This window comes from Triturus cristatus, chromosome 5_2 (assembly GCF_964204655.1).
Source record: "Triturus cristatus chromosome 5_2, aTriCri1.1, whole genome shotgun sequence".
NCBI classification, from domain to species: domain Eukaryota; kingdom Metazoa; phylum Chordata; class Amphibia; order Caudata; family Salamandridae; genus Triturus; species Triturus cristatus.
Window position 1 is genome coordinate 62,528,064 of NC_140588.1, and position 18,177 is coordinate 62,546,240.

The following is an 18,177-nucleotide window of genomic DNA, read 5'->3' on the forward strand; positions in this document are numbered from 1 at the left end:
TTGAAAATTTAAGGACTTTCAGTGTACCCTTGAGGAACACGATTCCAAACTAAAATACGATCTTCAAACTTAAAAGAAAAAATATATTTGCTGTCTGGGTGTAAGTGGATAGAGAAAAAGGCATGGCATAGATCAATTACGGTAAACCATCCTGCCTTCCAGGGTATCTGGTACAGAATCACAGCTGGGTTGGGCACTACGGGGCAACAGGGCACAACAATTTTATTAATCTTTCTCAGGTCCTGAACTATCCTATATTTTCAACTAGGTTTCCCGAACACCACCCTCAGAGGCACCCTGATCTACCGACCCCCTGGACCACGCACACAATTCAGCGAGGACATCGCCGACTTCGTCAGCCCGCATGCCCTCCCCTCCGCTGACTACATCCTCCTGGGAGACCTCAACTTCCACCTGGAGAACAACAACGACCGCAACACCAACACCCTGCTCGACAACCTCGCCAACCTGGGACTCAAGCAACTGGTGTCCACCCCCACCCACCTCGCTGGACACACACTCGACGCAGTCTTCTCTTCCAGCACAGACATCGACTTCAGCCACGCCACTGAGCTTCAATGGACGGACCACAGCTGCGTCCACTTCACCTTCAAGAGAACGACGACCCACCACCACCAGCAACAGGCCGCCCGCAGAAGCTGGAACAAGATCACAGCTGACCAGCTTGCCACCTCCCTGAGCCAGCACCCTCCTGCCAACTCAGCGAACCCCAGCCAGGCCGCCGACAACCTCACGAAGTGGATCAGCAACTGCGCGGACGAACTCGCCCCACTGAGGACCCCGCCTAGCAGACCCGGCAGCAAGAAGTCCCCATGGTTCACCGACGAACTCAAGAGCTCCAAGAAGAACTGCAGAGCCCTCGAGAAAGTCTGGAGAAGGGAACCGACACCGGACAACAGGACCTCCTTCAAACTTGCCACCCGGAAACACCACCAGCTGATCCGCGCCGCCAAGAAAACAGCATTCAAGGACCGGTTGGACAACAACGCACACAACTGCAAGGAACTCTTCAACATCGTGAAAGAGCTTTCCAACCCCAGCGCAGGAAACAACGACATCACCCTATCGCAAGACCTCTGCAACTCCCTCGCTTCATACTTCCACAACAAGATCGCGGACATACACAGCAGCTTCAACAACCAACCAACGCACACCATGACCGAACAACCGCCCCCCACCACCACCCTCCACGCCTGGACCCCGATCAGCACCGAAGACACCATCCGCACGATGAACTCCATCCACTCCGGATCACCGACCGACCCCTGCCCTCACCACGTCTTCAACAAGGCCGACGCTGTCATCGCACCCCACCTGCGAGACATCATCAACACATCCTTCGACACCGCCACCTTCCCTGAGAGCTGGAAGCACGCCGAACTCAGCGCTCTACTCAAGAAACCCACAGCGGACCCCACCGAACTCAAGAACTACCGCCCCATCTCGCTCCTCCCGTTTCCAGCCAAAGTCATCGAGAAGACCGTCAACAAGCAGATGGCCGCCTTCCTCGAGACGAACGGATCCCTCGACCCCTCACAGTCCGGCTTCCGAGCCAACCACAGCACCGAGACCGCCCTCATCGCCGCCACAGATGACATCCGAGCCCTGATGGACAAGGGAGAAACAGCGGCCCTCATCCTCCTAGACCTCTCCGCGGCATTCGACACGGTCTGCCACCGCACCCTAGTACGGCGCCTCAGCAACATCGGCATCCGGGACAAGGCGCTGGAATGGATCATCTCCTTCCTCGACGGAAGAACACAGAGAGTCCGCCTTCCACCGTACAAGTCAGAGGCCTCCGAAGTCATCTGCGGCGTCCCCCAAGGATCATCTCTGAGCCCCACCCTCTTCAACGTCTACATGAGCCCCCTCGCGGCCATCGTACGCAAACACAACCTCAGCATAATCTCCTACGCCGACGACACCCAGCTGATCCTCTCCCTGACCAACGACCCCGCCGCCGCCAGAGCCAACCTGCACGAAGGGATGAAAGAGGTAGCCGAGTGGATGACAACCAGCCGCCTGAAACTGAACTCGGACAAGACGGAGGTCCTCATCCTGGGCTCCTCACCCTCCGCCTGGGACGACTCCTGGTGGCCTCCTGCCCTGGGCACCGCACCCAAACCGACAGACCATGCACGAAACCTGGGCTTCATCCTGGACTCCTCCCTCTCCATGACCAGGCAAGTCAACAACGTCTCCTCGGCGTGCTTCAACATCCTACGCATGCTACGGAAGATCTTCTGGTGGATCCCCACCGAGACCAGGAAGACCGTCACCCAGGCCCTCGTCACCAGCCGACTGGACTACGGCAACGCCCTCTACGCCGGTACCACCGCCAAGCTCCAGAAGAGACTCCAGCGGATCCAGAACGCCTCAGCCAGACTCATCCTCGACATCCCACGAACCAGCCACATCTCCGGACATCTGAGAGACCTTCACTGGCTCCCCGTCAACAAAAGAATCACCTTCCGCCTCCTCACCCACGCACACAAGGCCCTACACGACTAAGGCCCGAGCTACCTCAACAGCCGAGTCAACTTCTACGCTCCCAAACGCCACCTCCGATCAGCCAACGACGCCCTCGCCGCCGTCCCCCGCATCCGAAGAGCGACTACAGGAGGAAGGTCCTTCTCCCACCTGGCCGCCAAGACCTGGAACTCCCTCCCGACCGACCTGCGCCTGACCCAAGACCACCTCTCCTTCAGGAAGAAGCTGAAGACCTGGCTGTTCGAGCAGTAGCGGCACCCCCCCCCCCCCATCCCCCCAGCGCCTTGAGACCCTACGGGTATGTAGCGCGCTTTATAAGTGTCACTGATTGATTGATTGATGCCAATTGTAGGTGAATTACAGGGACTGCTCATTATTTCTTTTAAAATGCCTTGTTCGATCATTCGATCTATTTCTGCTGCAACACCAGCCTTAACTTCAGGACTCCTCTTGTATTGTCGAGTGTTTGGGTAATCTGCACCTTCCTTTACAGTTACTTTTACTGGGTCTACATTTGCCATTAATCCTACATCCCTTAATGTAAAATCCCACACATCTGGATTTACCGTTGTTTTGACCTCATCTGGTAAGTCATCTTTAGTCATCATAGAATACATCTCATCTACCTCTGTACCTTGTTTAGCTAACATAAATTTATAGACTCCGTCTTCATCTGGGGTTTGAATTGCAACACCGTCCGGTGTGAAGAATATTGTGCAGTTCATTTTGTACAGTAAATCTCTTCCTAATAAATTTACAGGACTGGAGTCAAATACTACGAATTTGTGCATTTCCCTAAAATTGCCAATGCATACCTCCATGGGTTTTGTAATAGGGGTTCTAATCTGTTTATTGGAAACACCCACTACTTGGATCGCTTTTCTCGAGAGGGGTAGGTTTGGAATGTCTGCTGTTCTCACAGTAGAACGGGTAGCACCAGTGTCCAATAAGAAAGTAATATCCTTCCCTTCTACTTTACCATCAACATATGGACCTGACTGACCTAACGGTAGGGATGCGCCAAGTACGCACTCCTTTTCCTCCCCTCTCAGGCACCGTCATTGGTCGCTATCATCGAAATAAGAGTCCTTGAAAAGAAATTGTGAGGTTACAGAATTTTTCCTAACATTTCCTCCTTGAAATCCAGTGTCCGCACTGTACATGGTCTGGTTCACAAAATTTGGCATAGGGGCAGGTGGCAACTGACTCTGTAGATTTACAACCTGCTGTGGTTGATTCATTATCCCCTCATTCTGCGTCTGTGGATTTAAATTATGATTTGGGCCATTATTGTTCTGTATAATTTTACACTCGTTTTTCCAATGCCCCACTATTCCACACCCATGACAAGGAAACTTTTTCTTTGCCTCCTCTCTACTCATTCATCCCTTCTGTTTATTCTCATTATTTTCGTTCTGGCCTTGCCCTTTTCCTTGATTTCCTGTCTGGCTATTTAGTTGTTCCTGCTGTTCTGCTAATTTTACTTGTCCACATGACTTTTTCTTCCAATTTCTTACGTTTATTGTCAATCTCATCTCCGCAATAGTTTGCTTATTTGAGAATGTAATTTATGGACCTTGCTTGCCAACACAACATGTGTTGCCGAATCATGTCTCCAATTTCTGGTTTTAATCCTGTCACAAATCTGTACACAAAATGTCCCATGTCTTTATCTCCAATGTTCTCAAACCAACTATACTGCTTAAATACTTGCAGTAAGCGTTCATAATAGGTATGTACGGACTCATTTCTGTCCTGGGTTGTTCTGTCTATTTTTACCCAATCTGTTTATTTCGGAGGAATTTTCCCTTTCAAGAAAGTGCTCACCTGGTGATATTTCTTCATTGCCTCTTCTGAAGGAGCTCCTGTTTTCTCATCTCTCGGATATTCATCACTAGGCCAACCAACAGTAATTTTACATTCTGTCCACAAATCAGTAGGCACCACAATGTCAAACAACCATCCAAATCCTTTAACAAAACTTTAGAAACTTTCACAAATCTTTCAACTTGCCGATACCACTCAACTGGCTTTTCTCTTAACTTTAGGAAATCATTTGTAAAGGATAAAATATCCGGTCTAGTCCATGGTACATGTACATATCCTCCTCCTGGTACCTCCCTCATAGGACATAATCTTTCTACCTTTCCTGTTTCTTTATTACAAATGCAGATGTGGTTCGATTGGCACGTGCTTCTTCCCTTTTTCGCATTCATCTAGCTTTCCATTTGTCTACGTCACCCCATTTTTAGGTCTTGCCTACGCAGCGCGCATGCGCTGCTGTAGGAAGAGACCTCTTGGAATTTATTCGCTTTTTCGGGCAAGAACGTGCCCACGTTGCATTGCTTTCAATGGCAACGCGTGCATGTTTGGCGATTACCTTGCGGGAGCGAGCGGCACCATGTGTTAGCAATTATCGTGCTCGCGTCCCTTCTCTCGGCCGCACTCCTCCCACCCCTCAAGTACTCTTTAACTTTCGCGGCCGCTGGGCCGCGCTTGTCATTCAGCGCTTGTTGATGTATATGTGCGGCAAATAATCTATAGAAGGTTTTGAAATCTTCACTAACCACACGCGAGAGTCGCGCCAGTTTTAAGGGATACAGCACTCTCTTACCCTGATTAACGATCATGTCCGAACAGAAGATTTTATTAAGAAGTCTGTAACACAGTAACACGTAGAAATTCAAACCCCAAAAACAAAAGGGTGACTCGAGCGAGGCATCCGCGGCAATGACAAGAGCCTTTCTACACTTAGTGACTAAGGACCAATGATGGCTCGCCTGCTCTTGACCAGCATGCGCCAGTTTTCTATCGGTCAGGTCTAACCTAACTGCCCCCAGCGGTGCCGATAGACAGCGATGTGTCACCGGTGGGACTGCTTATCATAATCTGAAAAAAATTCATAATGTTGATTCTTGCTGACTAAACCGCGATACGAATGAATCCGTCTTCTTTGATACCTCTGCGTGGATCAATGCCAACAGAGGAGGAATACATTCATAGCCTGGAAATATGGGAGCACTCGCCTTTCAGCTCGTCGGAATTCAGAGTATTAGGAAACTGGAATAAAGTTCACAACTAATGTTATGCAAATTGTTCGAAACACTGGTAATAAGCAATACAGGGATCATGCCTGAGGCCAGCTCTCGCTAAGTGGTCAGCTGAAATGCGATGTACGAATGGCCGTCTAGAATGGCTTATCCAGAGGGGCATTAGGAGGCGCTGCACCCACTTTACAAATGTACAAGTATAAACTGGGGTGCAGCCCTTTTTATTACTCGTGTGACCTAGAGCGCCATTCCAAACCTCCTATTATGACTAATGCTCGGCGAGCTATACTTTTAACCAGTGCCGGGTTTCTACGTCCCTGGTCGGAATGAAGCACTGGCAAGATGCAGACTGTCTGACAGGAAAACAAGAAAATTCTAAATGGCCTGGCCGCTCTGAAAGACGGGTAGAGAAGGGGCAAAATCAGCCACTGTCGGATGACAGAACACCGAGGGGCATCATTCAGAAAGGCATATTGGAATATATGAAGCAAAGCTCATGTAGTAGTCTTTTACAGACTTTTACATCCCATTGTGAATGGGCTCCAAAAGATCTAAAATATTAATACTGATATACAATTAGTACACATAGAAAGCTCTGCACTCTTAGCACTTACACTAATATGGAGCTGGACGTTTGGGGGGCATTTCACAAAGGTGCAATAGCATGTAAAAGAGCACTCGTGCAGTACTGCTTCCCGTACTCATAAATGCCTTTGTGAACAGACCTCTCTATCCTGTAGTATGTGCCTCCCAAGAGCCTACACCGAAAATCAATTGGTGCTGGGGAGCATGCAGGGCGTCTGGGGCCTCTCAAAGTATAAAGTCCACTCTGTCGACCAACTGTTGGATGAAAAGTCTCATGCACAACCAGAAAGAAGTATCTCTTATTAGCGCTCCAAAAGTTAACGTTAAAATTCTTTATTCATGCCATTTTCACATAATTCTTTTTCTTAAAATAATCCATATCAGGATGTCAGTCCTTTTACAGCATTATTTCCATTTAACAATTATTTCAGCTCTAGTTCCTCCCCAGACTCTGACCGGCATCCCTTCAGCAGGAGTTTAATTGAGTCATGCATTAAACCGAGCCATCGCCCTCCATAGACTTTTAAATCACTTATATTAAAAAACCTGTACCCAGCAGAAGCGGTCTAGTTGGAAAAGGCCTATTACGAGCTTACTGTGGGCTTAAAGGGCACGCACTGATTACCATTAGCTGGCTTTATTGTCACTCTCGCTTGCTTCATATTCAATGGTTTTCCTTGTCCATCCTATGTTTATCCCTCCCCTGGAGCATATCCTCTTTAATTTTGTCCTTTCACTGCTCACTTTTAAAGAACTACTCTTTGCTTAAGCACTCAGTGAGAATGAACACATTTTCCAGCAGTCTGACTTGTGCGCTTCTTCCTGCCGCCACGCTCCATGTTTCTCTCTTGTGACCATGTGCTTCCCTCCCCGCGCTCTGTTGCTCTCTCCCGTGTGATTCTCCTTTCACCCTATGTATTTCTCTCTCATGTGTACATCTCTCCACTCTTCGTGTTGTTCCCTGCCTCCAGTGCTTCTTCTTCCTCTTCCCCATCCGGTACCCCTACCCTTACCTTCTCCTCCGAATACTCCCCCTACTCGCTTGCTCCCGTGGTCAAATGTTTTTATATTTGTTTGTTTAGAGAGCCAAACAGCAAATTGTTGATGTTCATTTCACATTATAAATAAAATTGTTTTCGCAATTAATTTTTTTTTTTTTTTTATTTACCAATCCATCTTGGATCAGTAATTTAAAAAAAAAATGATACCTGCGTCATGGTGCATGTGCACTCCTACATAATGATGTGGCCATATCATTGTGCCTTTTTACCCCCTTTTAATTATGCTGTACAGCATTGGAATTTTTGCCAAAGCTATACAGCATGAACAAAAGGCAGAGCCAATAGGTCTTAAAGGCTTTACCTTTTGTCTTTGCGCACGCTTGTTGCAATCTGTTCCCAAGTATAAATGGCTCACTTGTCTTTCTTTCGTCCACTGCCCGTTCATCATTAGGCAAACGTACATAAGATATGCGCTTGCACACAAAAGGCTTGCGAGATACTGGTGCCAAGGTGTGTTCATCCAGTTTCTGTAAGCTGCACAGTGCAAGTTCCTAGATAGGGTCATGCCTCTGCAGCGCGCGTCCTGTGTCAAATATCTAGGACTCTCACAATATAATATGCTTTTTATTCCTGATGAATCATTGGTCACTACTGGTAACAATACTGAAAGAGAACACTAGCTTCAGCATTTTGACTGTATTGTATTGTATTGTATATCGATTTGTATAGCGCGATTGCTGCCCCACGGGCGTCCAAGCGCTGAGGATGTAGACAGAGTTGGGAGGTACAGCAGAAGTTTTTAGGACAGGTTGGACCTAGCAAACAGAAGAGTCTTCAATTGTTTGCGAAAAGAGTGCAAGTTAGGAAGGCCATTGGCACACTCATCTTTTCAAGTCTTGTCTTTTGTAGTCATACTGAGAAAAGAGGGGGAAGTTATTTTCTTCATTGACAGATGTATGCCTGTGAGAAGCAAATGTCAACTAGAAGTGAGTCAAAGAGAACAAGCATTGGCATGGGACCTTATTTAGTTATGCAGCACAATATCCTTGGTACAACATCATCAACTGTTGCATGGCGAAACACTCATAAGGTCCCAAAGGTGAGACCTATTGGCTATGCCAATGCTTGTTGTAAAATGGTCATCAACTCTTTAACCTGTAACTTTCTTCCAGACACGTTCATATTTTCTAGGTCTTTATCACTGAATTCTACTCTGTATGGTTTCAGTAATACTTTGGATTTGCTTATTTCAACTCCCATTTCAGAAGCTAGGTCTGTCAATTTCTCATGCATTATTTTTTTATTTTGGGTGATGATTCTGCAGGCAAACAATAACTCTTCTTCATTGTAAGAGTTCAACCTGTCTAACCCTATATTCCCATCTATCATTTCCACTAGTTCCACTTTCAATTTGTAGATATCTAAGATTTTCATTGGTTGTTTTGGCTTGTCTAGTCCCTGTGCCCATCTCTCTATTTCTTCTGGGGTTACCATTGTGGCATTCTTAACTCCTGTGGCTGATTCTATTTGTACCTCCTTCGAACAACTAGGTGTAACTCTTCTCAGGGTTTCATTTATTTGACCTCTTATTGGTAAATCCATTTATGATATTACCGACTCACATTCACTACCTTGATCATCAATGATTAAGTTCTCTTTTCTGGGTTCAACTGTAGGTGTGGACATGACTGGGGGTTTATGAGTAATTGCCTTATCATCATACAACGGAACCACTGGACCTATAGTTACGGTATGGTTAGGGCTTCAGGGTGAGTACTCAATTGAGTTATTTTCTGTATCAATTCCTCCCTATTCTTGTTTATTGCCTCACTTTCCTTTTCCTGCAGTACCCTTCTATTTGTTGTGTCATGCATAATTTGGGGAACTAATGGTGTTCCCAGGACCGGAGCACTAGGAGTAGTTCTGCTCTGTTCCTCTTGGTAAGGCAGAAGGTTTTTCATTAAAATGCCCTCCAAGAAATCATCTTCCGATTCTCCACTACCTGTCACCGTTAAATGTTTGGTCTTCTCTGTGCATTTGCCTCCTGACTGTTCTTCAGACATTAGTACAGGATATAAACTTTGAGCTACCATCGCTTGTCTCCATTGTTTCATCTGACTATCTCGAGTTTCACGTTTTAGCCTGGGATAATATCCACTAAGATTCCTGCTACTCCTAGATCTATCGCGCTCAAATGCTTCAGTTTCCCATTCCTCTAAAGCTTCATATTGAGTTAATCTTGGTCGGGGCTCTAATTCATTCATTTTTAATCTCAAATTATGCAGAATTCTCCCATTAAATGTATCATGTTCTGGAAAAGGTAGCACTCCATCTTCTTTTGTATATTCTATCCAATTTTCCAACCATACACACGTATGATAGCCTCTCTCCATCATCATGTATGATGCGGGTGTTTTTGGGGGAGGAATAAGAATTCCCTCTCTAGTCTTAGCAGGTTTATCCTTTTTTAAATAATTTTTAATTTTCTGCATAAACATCATCTTTCTCTATTCTCCGTACATTTTTGGTAGCGATCTTTTTATAAATTGTTCTCTGGCAAAACCTAAATACCTTCTATCAGGTCGATTCCCTATCAATGTTGGATTGTGTTTCCACATACAAATCCCACTGTCAATTATTATTGCAGCGTCTATCTTGCTAGCCAAATCAAATCTTCGCTTTTACTCTAATGTCCAACCAATACTAGTGCGGCTTTTATTCTTTCAACCAATCAGATTCTATTTTACACTATGCGCTTAGCCAATCCTAGCGTGGTTTTTCTGTAACATCAGTATCACTCCTTACTACTGACCCCTCCTTTACAATTTCGCGTGAGTCATACGCCCGCTGTTCCAACCAATCCCAGCGCGGCTCTTTGTGATGTCAGTGCAGCACCCTCAACTGACCCCTCCTTTACAAGGTAACACAAAACTTATTTTTCTTTCAAATTTTCATACAAATTCATTAATTGACAACATAAAAACATTTGCTACTCTGTTTGCTTTACTTAAATCAGAACGTCGATTCACAATGACTGCAAGTAAACTATTCCGCGTACTCTTCACACACTATGAGTAAAAACCCTTCCGCTTACTCTTTACTCAAGCACCGATGAACCTGCTACTCCTTCGGTACTACCCTTTCTATGTGATATAGAACCAAAGTTTAACCAGCAAACTTCTTTGCTATCAAACATTCTCAATTTTATACTAAAATAGTCCCTAATTCAACACTGTCAGCCTTGCATAGCCCTTCAGTGCTATCTTTTGCAAACGAGCAACTTCACTGCAGTGTGATTTCCATTTACCACCCACTATTCAATATTCCCGGGAATTTCCAGACAACATAAAACAAGTACAAATGGGTAAGTTAATACATAAATCAAAACAGACAGGGTCTGAGGGCAAATATTTAAAGACCTACAAAGATTCCTAAGCCCCCTTTCTAAATACTTCAAAAACCAAAAAAGGAATCCGAGGTCTAATATACAACCCTTGATCTAAAATTCAAGAGAGTTGACTACTAACAATTTTACGCCAATAGTGAAATAATATAGGTAAACATGTGATAAAGCGATACAACAGTTGAAAGAGACAGGAGGTGAAGCAAAAAAGCTTGATCTAAGGATAATCAGCATCCCATCATTACACTCTTAAAGTGCCCAGTGTCATCATCTGGGTTACCAAACAACTCTTCTCAAAGCCCTCATATTGTATCGAGGCTGAATGAATGAGTTGTATCCTCTTATCAAGAGACATCCAGAAAAAGAGGAAAAAAGGCGGAAGTTTGTAAAGAGTGCAAAGAAAATAAACAAATATTTTTGTATTTTACCAGTGCTCATAAAACAGAATACACAATTGATTTGCACTAGATGTAAGTAAATACTGTACTGTGCCTCATCAATCGTATTTCTATCTAAAATAGTGAAAAAAAGGAAAAAGAAAGCAGGTAACCAACGTTTGCTGCCCACTGATTGGTCGACATGTTTCAGCCTTCCGGAGGAACTCTCCTTGGCTTTCTTCAGGACCTCATGAACAAAGTCCCTAATATGGACTTTGAAAAAAGAAACTGGGTTACTACTATACCCTTGAATATGTTATCCAATTCCTCTATGTGATTGCTGATGTTAGTTGACATCTACAAAACAAGAAAAACAACAGAACAATATATCAAAAATGAAGTAAAAGAAGAAATAATCACATGAGACATTTAGCTCATGTAGGCTAGTAAATTCCGTTGGGGTCAATTTATTGTGCTGATACCTGTAAGATGAATTTTTATCTGATTATATCTTACCAAACCTCTTGATCCAATGTATTTTCCTCTGGTCAAATGGACCATTTAGTTAGCTAAATAGGTGAAACATTACATACAATAAACCTTTATTGAATAACCACTCTGCAACCACAGGAATGTCACACATAAGCAATTTGAAAACATGGCAGCTTATTCATTTAGCCTAGACCCATGGCCACGCTAGTATGTCATGCCCACTCGCACCAAATTGTCCGTCTCTACTGTCATGCCATCTTCCCCACGTGCATCCCATAGGTCGGAACGGCTCGAAAGATTTCATTGTAAGGCTATGTGTCAGAAGGGCTCGTGCAGTTCCATTCTGACAGCGACACCCAAGGCTTAAAAAATAGAAAAAGTGGCCGCACGCGAGCACAGTATCGCCCTATCCATATTTTTCGTTACACCTTGGTGTCCCCTTAGCGTCACGTGGGGGCTCAAAAGCCCCCCGCCCTGCTTCCTAGTCATAGAAATTATTCTAAAAGGGAAGAGCCCATTTTAAGCAAGGCAATATCTGTGCTAATGAATTGAAAGTGACGATTTCCAAAGAGAAAATGTATTTAGCGTGTGAGAATGTCAAACAATTTAAATCGTCAGAGAGAGTCGTTTTCACTCGTAATAACCAACGGTAAAGAAATTGAATTTAGATATTATAAATACCCATTATTTTTTGCTTCAGCTGAAATTTTTAATTAATCACTCTTTCAAATACCGGATACTTTTATAAGAAATTATTTTAAAACTACCTAGCACATAACCCCAACCTTTCATTGTGCCGTTCACTTACATCAACAGTCACAGCATTTAAACATGGCCTCTTTGACGCGAAAGAGACAACGGTCTCCCTGGGAGCGCCTATGACGCGTTTGTCCTTCCTCAGTGTTCATGCCGCTCCCACTGGCAGGGCTCTGTCGGTTCGCTAGGGCTCGCGGACTGCGTTGGTTTGTCCCGCGGGGCGAACCGTAAGGGAGGGTGATCCGCAGTTGTGTTGGTGAGAGCTACGAGCCGAGACAGCGGCTACTCCCGGGACCTCAACACCGCCGCCCGCGGGCGAGAGACAGAGCTGGGGGCGGCGGACTTGGCGACCATGGTGAGCAAAGGATGGCCGAGAGGGTCACCTGCAGGGGTATGCTTGATCAGGAGGGTGGGAGTAGCGGTCATATGAGGAAAGAGGAATTGTATCGCTGGCGGGGTAAGTCCCTTCAAATTCCACTGATGCCCGTGCTTGATCAGAATCTCAGATGGCTGGTTCCGCGATGCCGGTTGCCTATACAGTGACCCGGGATTCCCCCGAGGATTCTCAGAGTAGGGGTGAGCTCGGGGCAGGCGCTACTTCTTCCCTACACTGGAGATGAGAAACCATGATTATCTCCGGAAAGCAGGTCACCCCATGCACGGCTCCTCTGTTCTGCCCATTCTCCGTAGACTCATCCCGCAGAAGCTGGGAGCGCTGCCGCAGCCCCCGGCACCCGGGGACCCGTAATTGCTGGTTATCATTTCCCTTTTAAAAGTCATGGTGTCCACGCTTTGGAAATGTAGTTGGGATTCGATTCTGACAGCTCAGTCTGGCACTTTATCTTCTGACACCCCGAGTGTTCACCTCAAACCAACATTTCTTACATATTTGGATTACGAAGGACAGACTGATACGGGTATCCAGCGGCTTCAGTTCACAGTTCTTCTAGGTGGCCATCATCCCAGCACCACCCAAGAACCATCTGTGATCGACGTCAAAGATATAAGCGCTGGGCTTCCCAGATGCCATCCTCAGGGCTCTTATAAGACAATCTGATCAGGAAGAAAAAGTAGAACACTATTTGAGAAAAGGAAACTGTTATAGGTTCATCCCAAGGAAATCAAGCTCGTGTAGCACTTTGCCTGTTAGGCTCTGCCTCTGTTAGATCCAGCCAATGAATAAGAAGTTAGTACTGAGCTTCTCGCATTCCTACCACTGCCCACTGCCCAAACACCAGCGGAAACAGCCGCCTTGCCGCAGTCTCTGAAAGGCCGCACAATGTACGTTTGAACTGAGAGCATTGCAGACCGAGGGTTCTTGGTCGTGTTTCCAAATATCTAGCTGAACAGCACTTAAGTTTAGCACTCCACAAAGATCGGCTACTCATTAGGGTCTTCGTGGAATTATTTTCCTGGCGTTATGTCTGCGGTGTTCCGCTTCTTTGTCAGTTCAGAATCCTTACATTTTCAGTGGCCGACATTTGACACGTTTTCTCACTAAATTCTGCTTATACTTTTTATTTCGCAACTGCATGTTGTCACCAGAGGATCATGCCGGGTCGAATAATTTCGTTTACATCGAAATGATTCATCCAGCTGACAGTCTTTAGGACATAAAGAAGGACCCGTCAGCAGTGTGCTGCCAAAGGAGTTAAACAGAAACGTTACTAGTACAAGAATGTCACTCAGCTAGCGGGTGCTAGTATCAATAGTTTAGTAAAGTGAATGTAATTCGATATTGTAATTGTAGGTAGCAAGCAGTGTCTGGCAAACCTTAAGTTGAACAGAGGAGTATTACCCCCACCCAGAATGCAATCGTGGAAGTGGCATGCTGATAAGTCCGTCATGTCCTGCTTCTTAAAATTATCACCCCCCCCCCCTCCCTTTTTTAGGTCTCGCCTGACCCAGCGCATGCGCTGGTCTGGCGAGACTTTCTGAGAGGGCTCCAAAAAGTGCTACCAGGCCAGCCTAGAGCTACAGTGCGCCGCTTTTGACCGCGATCACTTTCACTTTCGCGGCCCCACGGCCGCTTTGATGTTTCTTCACGATCCCGATCACTTTCGCGGCCGCAGGGCCGCTTGGCATAGCCAATAGGTCTCGCTTTTGGGACCTTATAAGTATTTAGTTATGCAACTGTTGCATGGCTAAACACTTATAAGGTCCCAAAGGCGAGACCTATTGGCTGTGCCAATGCTTGTTTATTGTCTTGACAAGCCAGCGCCCTACTGACTGTCGATGGTTTGTTGGCCTTTGATTGGCAACGAATACATGTTTTTTGCTGTTAACATTTTCCCTTCCTACTAGAGGTTAAAGTATCAAACCCTTTTGAAGAGTTGGAGGTACTTATACCTCGAGGTATTTTTTTTAATGAGAAACACTTTGGGCGGGGTTTCTGTTTGTACCTGACTTCTGATTTAATAGTTATCGAAACGTTTTCTAAGGGGTTGAAATGGAGGGCGTCACTTTTCAGTTGAACTTCCTTAGACACTGAAACTGAGGGAAAAACTTGCTAACTATTCCACTTGTTGCTTTGATCGGTTCTGGTCTCCCTCCCTCCGGACCAGGATGAAGGTGTGTGCCTAATGTGTTTTTTTTGTTTGTTTGTTTTGTGACCTGCGCCATCCATGCAAACGTGGCCTTGTATATCTTGCTCTCGTGTTGACACACTGACAAGTACTTAAGGAAATGTTACACTAGCGACAGCACAGTCAAGATGAAACGTGTGGGTGGAAAGGCAGCGTTTCAGTTTACAACCTCCTCCTTTAGTATACTGCTTTTGAAAAAGAATACCTGTGCATAGTGCTTTACATCAACTCGACTATATTGGTGAGGTGTTGAGTTGCATACTGTCTTCTTTTCCCGCGTTACAGACGGTATTTTACTCTCTCTGTGTTTGTACTGGAAGCTTGGAATATTAACCCTAGCCCCAGTGTTGCTACTTTAAGGAATACCCGTCACACGTCTGTAAAATTATGATTGCTTGTAATTTATGAAGTACTTTACCAACTTGTGGATTTGTTTTGTTTTCTTAAATGCTATTTCAACATAACTAGTTGTTTTGTCTCTGTGTTATTTTAGTGTTAAACATAGCTGATTGTTTTGAAATTAACCTTAATGTTTTTTCTTTTCTTTCATAGATTTGGCCCATCACTCTAAATGAACCTGGAATAAACCCGTTTTAGTGGCGTGCCTTCTTTTTTTTTTGTATTTATCTGGACGTCTTTTTTTAAGTTAAGACTTTTTTGCTTTTAAGTGCTATGAAAAAATTGGCATATTGTAAGGTGGTCCTTGCCACCTCACTTGTTTGGGTTTTTTTGGATATGTTTTTGTTACTTTACTTCAGCGAGTGTAACAAATGTGATGAGAAGAAGGAGCGAGGATTACCAGCTGGTGAAGGTGAGTCACCACTAAATATTCTCAGCATGTGATGAGAACGATTCCACGTGCCATGGGTTTCAGAACTAATGGTTGATCCTTTTTATTTACATACATGCAGGGAAGAACCTGTTTGCTGAAGCAGTTTGATTAAGTTGATTGTGTATATTGGGACGTTTTATTGTTAATTGTAAAAGCAGGTTGTTCACTGAAGTTTGTGATTTTCTCAAGAACTTCACTGTCCTTAAATGGCCAGTGTACACTTCTCCATTGCACTTGACTAAATTCTTTTTTTTTTTTTAAAGTCCAATATATTTTACCACCCGTGGTCTAAAACAATGTTTCGCCTTTGGGTAACGTTAATTACACAGACAGAAGCATGCTTGACAGTGAGGAACTGGAATAGGTGTAAGTAGGATCTTTGTTCTTATAGAGCAGGTATATATATGCTGGTGAAAGTGCTATGTTTTATGCGCATCCAGGACGTTGTAGAGACCACTCTTCCATAAAGCCTCATAGAAACATTTGAAGGGGTGCCTTTGAAAATGCCTACCAGCTTCATTCATGCGTTTGGAGTTTGTCTTTAAAATATGTTCACTGTGATCTGTTGGTTTGTGCAATATGACATATTGACGTAGTCAGAGTGGCTCTTATATTTTCTTGGCCAGATTGCGGTAAGCGTAAACCTCTTTCGAGGGAAGATAGCCTTTGTGGAAGCAGATGTTTCTCCATTTGTCTTCTCTAGTTACTTATCTGAGGGTTCGAGGAAGGTCTTCCACTCCATGCGGCAGAATCATGACCTTGCATCGTCTGTCTGCGTGGTCTGTCAATGAGAGCACAGTGGTTAATAGTGGGTATGGATTTAAGGATCGTTATTAAGAGTTGTTTTGTACTAAATCTAAAACGGGGGGAGACACTGAGTGTGCTGAAAGCAGAGTGGAGAAGTAGGACAGAACTGCTTGAGTCCCGTCCTAGATTAATCTTTTCAGAGGAATTGCTCTCCACTTAATTGACCAAAAAATAGCTAGATTCACTAGTACAAATAGTATTGACGCAACCTCTTACAGAATTAATATTTTTTCTAAAAAAAACATATTGACAATGACTGCAGCTGTGAATTCGACTTTCATCAGCTTGTTGGTGTTATAATACAACATAAAATGTCAATAAAAACTTACATTTATATGTATGTGTTTGTGTATATGTGTGTGTGTATATACATATGTATATCATAAATGGAACAGAATGGCATCCTATTTATTATCATTGAGTGTGGTGATGGGGCCGTGACTTGCAAGCTGTGAAGCCTGTAGTGGGGCATGATGGTGCTCTGTCCCCTGTAAAAAGCCAATGCACATCTGCATATGTTTATTCCATGACGTTTGTTCATGTGTATTTGATTTATAGCAAGGTATTTTAGCAAAATCAAGTGAGGTTCAAGAGCGGTTGTGACTAATAGGAAAGTTGGTTCCTCGTGTGAAGGCGTTGTAAAATGCTAGGAGGAAATGAACAGTGTTTTTTCTCATGTTAATTTCGTTGTGCTAACGTAATAACATTGGATTTCACCTTTGCACTTAAAACATATATTTGTAAATATGTATTTGTATATAGTTGCTTGAAATAGTGTTACTGGGCCATATGTGTTTTCACTACCATGACTACGTAGTTATGTTCTGAAGGAGTATGGTTGCTACATTTTATGATCTGATTGTTGTTGATGTTTGAATGAGATGTATTTAATTGAACTCCACCTCAACATTAAATGGAATTACTTCAAAGTGAAATCTGCAAAATATTACACTAACCTCTCCCGGATTGAAGTGCTCTGTCACATTACTATTGTGTCAGTATTCTTCTTTGTGGTCTATATTCTTCTACTATTTTCCTTATTAAAGCATCTTTGTTGATGACCACTTCTTCTCGTAAGCAATGTATATCGTTGCTGGGTTTACATACCTTATGACATTGTGCCACATACTACGAGGCTGATGTTGTTAAGCTATGGATTTTGTTTGATGTTAGCGAGCCCTAACCTTGCCCACTTTCCCTGGACCAGCTGGTAATTTAGGGCACTTGTTCCCACCCATTGGGTGGAGGCCAGGAACTGGGGAGCAATCCTGTTCATAGGGTCCCAGAAGAGAGGAGAACAATGAGCTATAAGGAAGCCATCTGGAACGGAAAACAACACTGCTGCCAGTGAGCCACAGACATGCCAACTGTGAATCACATACTCCGTAGTGTCCTTCCCGGAAACATGACACGACGTCCACCTGCTAGAAAAGCAACTTAGTGTACGAACATTCATGACAACCTCTGCGTGCACTGATGGCGTGACTGATTGACACCAAAATCTTTGTACCGCCGAATTGCATTGTTTATTTAATTACATGAAAAAACACAAAAGGAAAAACGCTCGAGGACTCATGAGTCTGATTTCAGAAGTTATGCTCACAACGCGAGTTCCACTTCACTTGAAATTCTTTGACGGACACATCAGCATCAGGTGTTGAGTCTCAATAATGAGCTTTGGTCATAAGTGGCAAGTTCGACCATTTCATGTTGTAGTTTACTATCGAATTTTGATGCTGGTAACCAATTTTGATACATGCAACATAGAGTAATACGCA

General features: G+C 44.4%; 1 protein-coding gene across 1 annotated transcript in view; it reads left to right on the top strand.

Annotated features, from left to right (window-relative positions):
* Nucleotides 1–12,308: 12,308 nt before the first annotated feature.
* The window catches only part of GALNT1 (polypeptide N-acetylgalactosaminyltransferase 1), a 525,156-nt gene continuing 519,287 nt past the window's right edge, over nt 12,309–18,177 (top strand). The window contains exons 1-2 of the mRNA XM_085606855.1: nt 12,309–12,530; nt 15,313–15,571. Of these exons, the coding sequence (XP_085462981.1) occupies nt 15,433–15,571 (139 nt within the window). The 5' untranslated portion in view covers nt 12,309–12,530; nt 15,313–15,432. The remainder of the gene's footprint in view (nt 12,531–15,312; nt 15,572–18,177) is intronic.